Source organism: Corapipo altera, unplaced genomic scaffold (genome assembly GCF_003945725.1).
Source record: "Corapipo altera isolate COAL_440 unplaced genomic scaffold, ASM394572v1 104, whole genome shotgun sequence".
Classification (NCBI taxonomy): domain Eukaryota; kingdom Metazoa; phylum Chordata; class Aves; order Passeriformes; family Pipridae; genus Corapipo; species Corapipo altera.
The window spans coordinates 2,312,813-2,325,384 of NW_020884920.1; the positions used below are offsets into that span (position 1 = coordinate 2,312,813).

The following is a 12,572-nucleotide window of genomic DNA, read 5'->3' on the forward strand; positions in this document are numbered from 1 at the left end:
GGCTATTTGGAATGTGCTTAAGGGATGGCTCTTGTCCGAGCTGTTTGTCAGGTTGATCCCATGCTCAGACCACGTGTACCTGTTCCTAACCCTGGCTGTGCCTTTGTGCACAATCAGTGGGTGTCTGTGTTAGCACGAGCAGGACTGACAGCTCAGCAGGCACCTGCCTGCAGTCGTGATGCTGAGCAAGGCCACTTGTGACTTGGAGACACTGTGACCTGTCTCGCAGTGCTGCAGAGAGACACTCCTCTTTCTTTCTTTGGGTTGTGAAATATCCCTTCACTGTTTCCCCGTGCAACTGCCTGTGAATAAACCCTTACATCAACACTTCATTTTTTTGCTTGTCCCTGTTGGGGCTTTAAAGGAGTGGTACCTTGTGCCAGTGAGCTCCCAGGGGTTGTGTTGGCTTTGAACTCCTATTCCAAGTGGTTGTTTTTCTTTAGGGGGCAGCTGAAGGGGGAAAACACTTGGCCATATTGACGCAGTAGGTTGGAGGCAGATGGGTGTGTTGGCCAAAGCTGGAATTAGAGGTAGGGCAAAGTGGAGAGGAGCAGGGCTGAAAGGCTTTGTGTGTCAGCAGGTAATGGATGGTCATTAGGTGGGGCCAGGCAGGCTTGGCTGAGCAGGCAGTGGGTGAAGCGTGGGGGGTGATTGCAGTCTCTCTGTTGAGCAAAAAAAGCATCATCAGCTGCTTCAGCTCCTGCCTGGAGAGATGGCAGCAAGGAGCCAGTGACAAGGGAGAGCAGAGGGAGGTGGGCCAGTTGTGACTGTTGGAGGCATGGAGAAGCATTATTTCAGGAGGAAAAAGGCATGAGGAATGGTCCAGGTGGAGGTTCAGCAGTGAAAGGAAACTCAACCTTCACCATGCTTAGGGGAGAAGCCTTAGGAAAGGGTCTTTGTGAACACGGTGGCAAAAGCACAAATCCTGCTCTCTGGTGCAGGTCTGGCAGCCTGTTGCCTGTCAGCAGCTGGGCCCAGGAACTCACTGGTAGGTGTTAGCACCCAAAAAAAGAAGTGTCTGTCTCTGACTGGGTGCTGCATGGTGAGCAGCCATGTGTGAGAGCTGGCTCTGCTGTGGTTCCAGCGGCCACCTTCCTTCCCCTCTGTTTGTAGGGTAGTCAGCCCTAGCTCCTGCAGGTGCAATGGCAGGGCCTGCCCTGTGAGGATCATCCCTGGTATGAGTGGGGTGTAAACCTGCCTGACCCAAGCCTGAAAAGCACCAGGAGATCCAATAGCTGCTCAGCCTTGCCCTTGGGGAAAGCCTGAGGACAAGTGACAACTGGAAAACAAATCTGCCGACCACCAGAGCCTGCTGCTGGCAGTGAGAGACGCCTGTTCCTCCCGGGCTGCTTGCTGGCGTGGCTCCAGGCTCAGCAGGCTCCTGTGTAGGTCACCCGGGTGCTCGCCGCCAGCTTTCCCCGCGTCCTTGTTGAGGAGGTGGAGGAGACGCATTAGCAGAGGAGCGCGGGACCACATCCAGCCCACAGCACTGCTGGCATTTCTGTTCCCTGTGGATGTGCTTTGACAGTGTAAGGGTTGGAGGGCTGTGACAGCGCCCAGCCTGAGCCGTCAGCTCTTGCCTCCCCTCTCCAAGAAAAAGGACGAGCAGGAGGCCCAGCTAGTGCTGGCTGGAGCAGGGAGGCAGCAGGGAGGGTGCCTGCTGCTGCCGTCGCGGCAGCCAGCTGGTGTCCAGCCCAGCACGGCTCCTTCAGGCTGGTATCACACTGCTGACTTGCATGAGTCACAGCTGACTTTTTTTTCTTCCCCTCCTTGTTTGGCTTGCAAGAAAGATCTGTTTTACATATAATACAGTAATCAGGGCTTGACATAAATAGGCAAATGTTATTGTCTGCGGTGGGAATTGCACCTGCTGGCAGAGCAATGGAGGCAGCCCATTATGCACCAGAGACGATCATTTGTGCAGTGAAGTACAACCACAGTTCTTGCTGTGTTCTTGTGCAAGTCTTTATCTCAGCGGCTGCGAGTGCATCGACAGATGTGCCATCATCACCTCTGCAGTCTGTCCTCGCCCCGGGAGCTGGAGCAGCCTCTGCTCCTGCAGCTGTGGCCGTCCTCTCCCAGAGGGGTGAAGATGAAGATGCTCAGCTGAGATGTCCCTATTTTGGTGCTGGCTGTGTTACAAAGCCAAGCAGCCTCGTCCCTGAGCACGGAGGCTGCACTTTGTGGGCAGGACAGTCCTGCTCCCAGGATGCACAGGTTCCTGGATGAATGCCTGGATGTGCAGAGCATATGGCTCTTGTTTATTAACCTCCTTGCAGGATAAGTGGCAGCTGTCTCACCTGCTGAGCAGGTATGAGCAGCTTTGGACCACAGGGACTCACGAGACTGGCTGAGCTATAGGATGCTTGTGTGGAATCTGGGCTTCAGCATGGTAAGATTTCTCCAAAAATCATCAACTAGTTGTCTTGCTGGTGCTGGAGTCTGGGCTTAGCTTAGCTAAACCAGATCTAGCACCTCTGAACCGCTGCATCCACATCTTAGGTGAGGGTTGGAAGAGGTGCTGCACAAGGAGAGGAAACAGGGGACATGCACATTCTTTGTGGAGTGAAAAAGATGAGCACAAATCCCACAGGAATGCCAAAATGTGCAGGATGCTGCGTGTGCAGGTATTTCTGCTGGGCCAGCACTGAGGGGCAGGGAGGACGTTAAGCTTAAGAGCATCAGCATTATAGCAGGAACAAGCAGATCGAGGGCTCTGCTTGCTGAGCTCAGTGAAAATGCTTGCTCCGTGCTAGAAATTGCTGTTTATTAGAAAAAAAAAATAAATAAAATAATTTCATGTTGTGATTTACATTTTACAGTTTAAGAGCAGGGGGGGAAAAAAGGACCCAAACGCTTGGAGTCGTGTGTAACAGGGCTCCAGGCCCTACCTATTGATTTGTTTGCCACATGACTGCAAATCTGAGGCTGCAGACTCGCCCTCGTTCTTCCACTACCCAGCTCCCACCCCAGACAACAGCCCAACCAGCGCGTAGGTAAGTTCACAGAGATCATCTGAGTACAAGGGAATAGAAATCAGACTAAAAATTGGGGGGAAAAAAAGCAGAGAGGAAATTTAACAGAAGGATGTGCACTCTCCATCACTGATACAGGGAGAATCCCTCCTTTCAGGCTCTTCCCCTACCAGTGGTCCTGCCCTGAGTGGTGACATCCCCCAGCACCTCTCTATCCCCACCATGGTCACCCAGCTGGGCTCAGCTCCCACCTGCCTTCCACAGGTCAGGCAACGCCCAGGGACCAGGAATAGTGAAGGGTTAGGAGGAACAGACAGTTCCCAGTAAGTGAATTCCTACCACCACCAGTCACAGTCCAGTTCCCTAATAAAGACTCTGATAAGGAAGCTGGAATCCCTTTTAACTTCTGATCCATTCAGAGATAAGCTGCTTTAGACATAAACAAGCGCTTCTGTCACCGGCAGATCTCAGAAATGCAGCTGCAGACCTCCGATTAGCCCCAGTGAGGTCCTGCCCGAGCTCCCGGGGGAGTTACTCAGACAGCTGCATCCACATCTGGAGGGAGAAGATGACTTGCTCTTCTTCCATGGTAAAGGTCTTTTGCACAACTCTGTAGGCTTTTCTGGGAGAAGGAGAGGGGAAAAGATGTAAAAATAAGGAATGACGTCTTTCAACCATTACCGGGTTTTGAGGTGAAGCGAAGTCACCTTCCTGGGCTAGTTTTCTCCACAGGGCCCTTGGAGATCATTTTTTACTCAAATTGGGAGAAACTAGAACAGAACTGTGCTGAGAAAAGCATTTCTCTCAGGCCTTAGCACTGCTTAGAGGTAAGAGGAGAGCGAGGGCAGCTGGTCTGTCCTGCACCCTGGCTCCCCTGCCTGCCTGGCATCCCCCAGTGTTGGCACAGGGCTGGCAGAGAGGCACCAGCAGTGGGGCAGCAATGCAGGGTCAAACACAGCCTCATCCGTAACAGCAGGAGAGATGGGACAGCAGAAGCTGGCACTATTTGACTTAACCTTTCCCTGGGTTATTGCATCTTCCCTTCGAGAGACTGGCTTTTTGGGTAGAGTTCCTGGCTTCCCAGTGCTCTGATTAGACCAGGTTGTCTCAGCCTCGAGACACCTCCCATTTGCATGGGTTTAAATCTTTCCAGTGTCACTGTTCCTTCTGGTATCTCCTACAGCTCCTCATCTGACAGGATCAGCACTCTCTTCTCAATGTTTTTGCTCTTCCTGCTGCTCTGGCCATCCATTTTGGAGACCACGTGCCCGTTCTGCCCTGGTGCCTTGTGCTCTGCTTCCTGCATTGACTGCTGAGTGTACTGCTGGTACGTGGGCGAGAAGTTGTGGATGGCATCCTGCACGATGTCCTGGGGGCTGATGGTCTCCTTCAGCCCACTTGAGATGCTCTGCATCGGGGCAAGGTTTGCTGCAAAAGAGGGAGAGCAGGAGGATGATGGGACATCAGTTAGTCAATGAGCCCAAGCACTTCAAGACTGGGATGACACTCCTCCTTAGAAATTCAAGATCAGAGGCTCATTGTGGGCCACGTCAGCTTGCAGTGGCAAGTTCCAAGAAGGAAGGCAACCCCACCTCCATGTTTCAAAGAGGATGGATCCTCTCCTACAGTATGTGGGTATCACGTATCCCCTAATTCTGCCCATTCACACCAAGGTCTCTCTTCCCATCCCCTTGCTATGGTTTGTGGTATCATGAGGGAAGAGGGAGAAGGAACTCACTGAGCATAGGATAAGTTTTTAGCATCCCATTAGTAATGGGATACTAATAAAATAAGGGAGGTTTCCTCTTTACTTAGCCATTGATGAAGGAAGAAGTGAGGAAAGATTACCTGTTGAGTTCTCTTTCTTCTCCCTGTACACCTGGCAGGTGAACGCATAGCGCAGGGCAATGGAAGCAAATAGCATCTCAATGCAGATGATGAAGTTCTGGTAGCCAGCAGCCACTGTCCCAGCTCCCACCTCCTTCCCATCGATGATCTGAACTTCAGGGATCACCCCACATTTCTCCAGGATTGCCAGCAGCGTCCCTGTGTAGGGGAAGGGAGAGAGATCAGCTCTGCTCCCGCATCCCTGAGCCAAGTCGGGCTACGGGAGGAGAAGTGCTGGGCATCCATGGTGGGACCCACCTTGCCAGAAGGAGAGGAAGATGACTGCCTTGATGGTGATGAACTTGAGGACTGGGTCAAACGGGCGCAGCAGGTCCATGGTGGCGAAGTAGAAGAGGAAGAGTGCGTAAAGTGCCAGGCTGACGGAGAAGTTGTAGATGATGGTGATGTAGAGGTATCCACTATGGACACTGCAGGGAGAGAGAGAGCTGCTGCCCTGGGCTGCAGGGATCAAAGCAAGCTGGGGGCAAAGAGGGATTAAAGGGGGAAAGTGCAAGCTTTGCCGTAAGGGAGAACACAGCCCAGGTAGGGAAGAAAGGGCAGAGGAAGCACGGGGCCACTCTCAGCTTTTCCTCTGTTGTTGGGACCTCTTTTATTATGGCTCACAGGAGTTTTGTCCCTTTATTTTTTGGGGGTAATGAGTCTCTATTCTTGGCACTTTGGGCTCGCAGTGCTCTCACCACCCACAGAGCAGCTCCCCAGGGAGATTGACAGGACACACTTGTGATGGAGCAGGGATCCATCCTCTCCCATTCACCCTCCCCAGCCCAACCCACATCCTCACTTGAAGTCTCCATCGTGGTACTTCCCGAACGCCTGCAGGATGATGGTGACGATGGCCATGAGGGGTTTCACGATGCAGAACTGCAGCGTGGCCTGCACAGGGGAGAGACATGATGTGTCCTGGGCCACAGGGACATCCCACACCCTACATCCCACCCCCAGCCCCTCCACACGAGCCAACCCCTCTGCTCCTGGGACAAAGACACAGAGGAGAGAGCAGTTCTCATCACAGGAGTGACTGAGGGGTGAAATAAAAAACAGCACAAGGTCTGCAGATGAGAGGGAGCAGGGCTTCCAGAAGGCATCTCCTGAAAGGCAGCATAGCCACTCCGAAGTGGGGCACCGGGTGGCTTGGGGACAGATGGGTGGCAGGATTCAGCCCACAGCACAGCACTGGAGAGTTAAGAGTGTCCAGGCTAACCTGGGACTGGACAGAGATGGCAATCTGAGTTCTGCAGTGGGAGGAGACCCTGACTCAGCAGTGAGTCAGAGGCAAGGACAGAGAGTGTGCAGCCCTGCTGCTGGCCAGATGCCGGCGAGCTGGGTGAGCTGCCTCCCTTAGAGGAAAAAAAACCTCAAACCAGCATTTTGGGAGAATGATGAAGCAGAGCCCCCTTGGCAGGGCAGTGGGGAAGAGACCTGCCACCCAGAGAGCCCTTGTCCAAGGGGAGTGAAGCTGATGCTCCCCATCGAGTACCCACCTGCTTGCAGAAGCGCAGGAACCCGATGGAGTAGGACATACCCTGAAGGCAGCAGGTCCCATAAAAGCAGCTGGACCTGGAAGCAGAAGCCAAGGAGATGCCATTGGGGCTGCTGGATGGGGAAAGTGGGTGAAGGGCTGAGGAACTCATGGGATGCTGGGACTTACGCAATGGGCTTCCCTCGGATCTCTGTCATGATGTTGCTCTCCCCTCCAAGATACTCAAAGCACAGGCTCAGGAAGCTGTAAATCACAAAAGCTGCCAAGGCAAGGGCAGACACAATCAGCAGGATTGATGGAAATTCAGGATGAATTCCCATTCCTTCCTGCTCAGGTGTTTTCTCATCCAACCTGGCACTGCACCAGGATTTGGGATACTGGTGAGTGGGCTCCCAGCAAGAGGAACAGCAGGTCAAATCCATCTGACTTCCCAGCAGAGTCAGATATACTGCACTATGTGCACAGAATTCACTGCAGATGCAGCAGCTCCTCTGGGCACACACAGTCCACTCAGGGACCCTCTGCATGGAAGGACCTCAAAATTGCCAAGGGACAGTACAAATGGCTGGTGGCCAACAAGGAGCAAGTCCTGAACACTTTTTCTGGACATCCCTATCACTTATGTTTCATATGCTCCAAACCTGAAGTAATACAAACGCCCACACCACTTAGTTCCCCAGGAGTAGAGCAACTAGACAAAAAAGCAAAATTAATCTTGCACCTCAAAACACCCCAACTTCCCGGTTTCCTTGGTATGTCTACTTTCTGCTTTGGAGAAGCTGCATTTCTACCCCACAGAGAGCCAGAAAACCTCTTTCCCCAGGAGCGTGGTGCTGGGGTCCCTCTGAGCCTGCAGCCAGGTGTCTGAAAGGCACCAGCTCATTTTCTGTGGGGCACCCTCTCCCTGCTGCTGATGGAGAAGGAAGGGGAAAACCTCTACAGGGAGGAGAGTGGGAAGTGAAAGTGATGGATATTTGCCACTTTGTGCAATCAGGATGCTCCAGAGTTTGGTCAGCAGGATGAGAGCCCTGCTTTGCCTTCAGCTTCCCTGCTGAGGAGAGGCTGTACTCACCTTCATAGCAGTCACGAATCGAGTCGAAGTAGACGTAGTACTGGTGGCTGCCGAGGAGGAGGAGGCTGAGCCAGGAGTCGAAGGCATAGATGGGCACGATGAAGAGGATGCGGATGATGTAGCGCTGCTCCTTGGGCATGGTGTAATTCCTCAGGTGTGTGTAGATCTGCAAAGTGCCCAGAATGCAGAGCTGTGGCTACCAAAGGTCAGGATGGGAACCAAAGATACCCCCATCCCACAGGGGTGCCCTGTCAGCCTTCCTCCCGGGGATGAGAGCTCTGCCAGCTTCCCACCACAGACCCACCACAGTGAACAGACATGGGACGGGCTCCATCCCAGTCCCTGGGGCAATCCCTTGCATGAAAACATGTGGAAATCGGGTTCATTCCCTGGGGCTGTGCAAGGAGTGTGCCTTCTCCTGAGCAGCCCTATCCCAGTGCTTGGAGGCACCAACTTGCCCCAGGGCTGCCTTCAGCAGCACAGATCTGCACAGTACCCTAAACCATGCCCACTGGCAGTATGGCTCAGGGCAGCTGGTGCTGTGCACCCTGAACACCCTGCTGGGTGTTGCCTGCAGGCAGTATCAATGCCCTGCAGCCTCTCCTGGCTCTGGCAACCACTCGGGGAGAGTGTGGACAAAGTCCATCCTCCCAAGCTGCCAGCACCAGGCTCCTGACAGCGGAGATATCTCCTGTGGGCAGCAGCAGGAAGAAATACTTATCCAGAGCTGAGTGATTTGCAATGAACTTGGGGGCAATCAATAGTTTTGCCCTCGTGTCAACCCCAGCGCTGAGCCCCGTCTCTGCTCCAGCCCGTACCTGGTGGAAGGTGACGATGAGTGCCGACCACACGAAGATGCCAGAGATGGCCTGCGCTGTTGTCGTGGTCAGGAAGAGCTGCTGGCCATCCTGGGAGTTGTTGTGGGCAGCCATCAGCAGGGAAAAGGCTGGGGATGGGGGGGCTGAGGCCAGCTGGGCCACGGTGCCAGGCCCCAGGGTGCCAGGTGCCACGGGAGAGGGCACAGCACGTGTGGCATTACTCATCTGCAGGGAGGGAGAGGGAAAGGGAGTGGTGTAGGAAGGCAGGAGCAGGATAAGCTGGTGACAGGGAAGGTCCCAGCAGGTTTCCCAGCCCACACAGAGTGTACAAATCTCCTGTGAGGTTTATCTCCTCCCCAGGGTTTCTCCAGGGTGTCCCTCAGCCAAACCAACCCATTTGCCATGGTTGGGTCTGCTTCTCTGCTCCTCTCAGAAGGAAAATGCAAATGTCCTTCAAGAGTAGACCCTCTTTTCCCTGAGAAGGTCTATGCAGTCCCCACGTCTCCCAAAACACATGCTTTTCCTTCCCAGCCTTGCTCCTTGTTTTCTCAGGAATAACTATCCAGCTTGAAAAGGAACGACGTGCTTACATTTGTGCCCATGTGAGTTCACACCTGTGGCTCAGGACCCTTTTCCATCATAAACTAGAGACTTAAGGGTTAAACCCATCCCTCACCCCAGATAATAATGAGTCCCTTACCAACAAGCCATCAGGACACCGATGTCCTCCTCCTTGGGACCCCAGAAAGCACTGGGATCCCTGTGGTCCCCCACAAATTTGGCTCCATTCATCATGTGTGGCCTGCTGTGGGCAAAGCCTGGGGCTGCCCAAGGAGCCAGATGTTTGGCATCACCCAGGTTCTTAATACAGCTATTTCAGGACTGTGAGAGTGTCACTGTGCCAAGCAGTGCCAACCCCAAGATCTGAAGGGCAGCCAGTGGTCCCTTCTGCACCCAAATTAAGCACAAGGGGGCAAGCCTGCCATGCCACAGGCAAACCTGCTGCCCCTTAGGGATGCTGGAGCACTCCAGCATCTCCCTGGTCAGTCTGTGCTCCTGGGAGCTGGTTGCCCCAAGGCACTGAGCATTCCTGGTGCAGAGGGTGGCCAGGGCATATGAGCACTGTGTACCCTGCGGCTCCAGTCAGCAAGGACCAACCTAATAATAAGCAATTATTTATAGGGCAGCTTCATATCTCAAGGCCAACAGATGCATAAACTGCCATGTTTGGGTTCTCTTTCTGCTAATCTATGGAAAGCTGCTTTTTTCCAAGCATAACAATAGCAGTTTTAAAAAAACAACAACAATCTGTGAGCAGAGCTCTAACAATATAGATGCTTTTCAGTGCATTGTTAATAAACAAATATTTTAGCTGCTGGGTAACTATTGCCTGGGGTAAAACTGTAAGCATGAACTGGAGAGAAGCATGAAAATATCTGCCACAGATAAGAGTGGTAGGGAATGACCTCGGTCCAATTAAAAACTGAAAACAAACCAAAGCAAGAGCTCACCCTGCGGCTTCCTCTTCTGCCCTCTCCCCAAACCCCAACCTCACAGGCGAGGAAACTCAGCTGGTGTCAGATCAACAGCCCTAAAAATACCTTTTCCCCCCCGCCTCCTCCTGGCAGGAGTTGCCTGTAAGCGGAGATGCCGGGGCGGCAGAGTGCTGGCCAGGCCCCAGGAGTTCACCCAGCGTACCTGTGCCCACAAGTGGGGATGGCTGGATATGGGGCCAATAGCGTTATGGAGACAGCAAGGAGCCGGGCTTTTCCTCCCTGTGACTGTCCTGTGGCCCTGCCCCAGCCAGCAGGAAGAAGGATCCCGGGAAAGCTGGGGAGGGATCTGGTCTTTGGACAGACCATCATGACACCGGACCTGCCTTGTAAACATTAACAGGAGGACAGAGATAGCTCGTGGTACAGGGAGAGAGACAAGAGCCTGGTTGTGCCTCGTTTCCCAGTCACTTCTCACTCTTTTTGGGGCCTACCCTGCTGCTGGCTGGGGCTATATGGCTGGATTTGACCACTCTTTCCCTCTACCAGAGCATCGTGACAGAGCTGTACGAAAGCTCATTGTTTCTAGCTGTGTTTTTCTAGTCACTTTTCCAGTGATCCAGCCCACTCCCCAAGACATGGCAGAGAGCTGCACTCATCACTAGACCCATTTACTCTGTTTTCAACCCAGCGCTGTGCCACAGATGCTTGGCCCGAGACATCCCAACTCTTATTAGCTTTCCCAGCCATCTCGGTACGAGCACGGTGGCACCAGCAGCCGGTCCTGGCAGCCTCCCCGACATTGTCACACTCTGAACGTGGCAGAGCAAGTCATTAAAAGCAAAAGCCTCAGTGCTGCTTGGAGATAGGGCTCCCAGCTCCAGAGGTAATCAGATCCCGGTCATGCAAGGTAGTCGGGCAATTCAATGCAGTTAGAGAGCCATTTACTTCCAAAACAAAGGCAGCAAGGAGACACCGGGAATAATATCAGCTGCAAAACTCAGTTCCTGGACGGGACTGCGCCAGTGCCACATCCAATCTGTCGGTTTTCAGACACCTTGCAGGTACCTGCCATGCAGCATCTACCTGTTACACTCGCTCCCGGGATATTAGAGATGCCAGGTGAGCACTGAGAAGATAAACTGAGCAGTGAAGCCTGTGTTCAGGCAGGCCACCTGCAAACAGGCTTTTCACCTCATCAGGGATTCCCCTCTATCCGCAGGTTGTCAGAGCCTGGACTCCCAGCTCACATCCCTCCCAGTGTCCTGAAACACCTGGGACAAATCCCCATCTCGGCAGCAGGCTCTGTGAGGTGGAGCAGTCAGAAAGGAAAGATGAGCCCTTGCAGCCCCCCACCAGCGCCTCTCAGATCCCTGACCCACATCCCGGGAAGGGGAGCATCCAGGCTTAACCCCACCAGCACAGGAGACATGCCTTTTACCCTGATTGCTTTCAGACAAAGCCAGGACACTTTACCCTACCAGGCTCTCCACACCACTCCCAGGCCACCCAGGAGGAAGGACCTACAGCAAGCACACAGCAATGAATCGCGGCAGGGCAGCATGGAGCCCTGCTTAGAGCCCGTCTGGAGGACTGGATGACGCAGGCATGGAGCTCTTACAGCAGGCTCTGCCGCCCCGGCAGCTCCTACAGGTGCTCAGAACCAGTGGCTGGGCCAACCTCTGGTCTGTGGGGGGTGTCCCCAGCCGCTGCGCACCCCCCAGGGCCCCACTCACCCTGTGGGGCTCCTCCGGGAGCGGGTCTGGCTGCCGTGCCCTGCCTCTGCATCCCCCGTGCCCTCCTCCACCTGCACCCGCGGGAGACTCCTCCTCCGGACACCCTCCCAGCCCTGCCCGCCTGCTGGCAGCGGGCCCTGACAGTGCCCCAGTTACCTTTGCAGCTCCCCGCGTCCTGCCAGCAACCCCACTCATCCCAGCAGCACCCCACTGTCCCTGCCAGCACCCCAACTGCCCTTGTTGTGCCCCAGGCCCTGCCAGCACCCCACTTACCTTACCGGCACCCCCCTCGCCCTCGCTGTGCCCTGCTCACCCTGCCAACGCCCCACTTGCCCTCGCTGTGCCCCGGGCCCCCCGGGAGCTGGAGCAGCAGGTTGGGCTTTGTCTCCTGCAGAAAAGCCACCCAACTTACCTTTCCGGTCTGCCGCACTCGGCACCCACGCCCGGAAAGCAAACACGGATGGAAAGCCACGGTGCAGCCCAACGCCGCTGACCCCTGCCCGGCACACGTCCTGCGGCCGGGCAGGAGCTCTGCCTGGCCGGCAGAGGCAGCTCTCCTTGAAATTGGAATTAATCCCTACTCGAGGAGAGCGGTGACTGAAAGGCAGGCAGCTGGTGGCACCTTGTGCCTGTTGTTTGGGGCAGGCCTTCCCCCTGGTTTGCTGCCGAGCAGAGAGGAGCAAAGTCGAAGGACCAATTGCTTGTGCTCCAATTTATCGCCGATGGAAAGGCACCAAGGTAAGTCTGTCCTGGCTCTAAGCATCACATTGGAGAGATTCCCACATCCTTTTCTCACCCACCACCCTGTGCAGACCTGGTGGCACACACAGCCAGGAAATGAAGGTGGTTAAATTGTGCTTGGCTTTTAGGTAGTGACACTCAGGTCTTGGGGGCTCAGTGCTGGTATGGCACTATATCACCACAGTGGAAGATGCAATTTCCATCCAATTTGCTAATTAATGTATGCTTTCCAAAAGTTGCAGGACATATGGACAGACTAAGAGCACCAGGATTTGGAACAGACATTGAATTTTGTGTTGGAAAAGAATCCCTACTAGCAAACTAGATCGACAATAACAAATTCCACATG

At 54.2% G+C, this 12,572-nt stretch overlaps 1 protein-coding gene across 3 annotated transcripts; it reads right to left on the reverse strand.

Annotated features, from left to right (window-relative positions):
* Positions 1-1,842: 1,842 nt before the first annotated feature.
* Positions 1,843-11,845, reverse strand: TMEM184A (transmembrane protein 184A). 3 transcript variants are annotated; one of them, XM_027656481.1, is made up of 9 exons: positions 9,952-10,860; positions 8,254-8,478; positions 7,436-7,601; positions 6,532-6,622; positions 6,365-6,440; positions 5,665-5,756; positions 5,121-5,290; positions 4,824-5,021; positions 1,843-4,403 (listed from the first exon to the last, which is right to left on the reverse strand). In XM_027656481.1, exons 1-9 carry the CDS (start codon positions 10,141-10,143, stop codon positions 4,153-4,155), a joined length of 1,461 nt encoding a protein of 486 aa, XP_027512282.1. In that variant the 5' UTR covers positions 10,144-10,860; the 3' UTR covers positions 1,843-4,152. The 3 variants fall into 3 exon arrangements, with proteins under 3 accessions (XP_027512282.1, XP_027512284.1, XP_027512283.1); XM_027656483.1 differs by lacking the exon at positions 9,952-10,860 and adding an exon at positions 11,756-11,845 and having other exon boundaries at positions 1,846-4,403; XM_027656482.1 differs by lacking the exon at positions 9,952-10,860 and adding an exon at positions 11,483-11,570 and having other exon boundaries at positions 1,847-4,403.
* Positions 11,846-12,572: the final 727 nt, after the last annotated feature.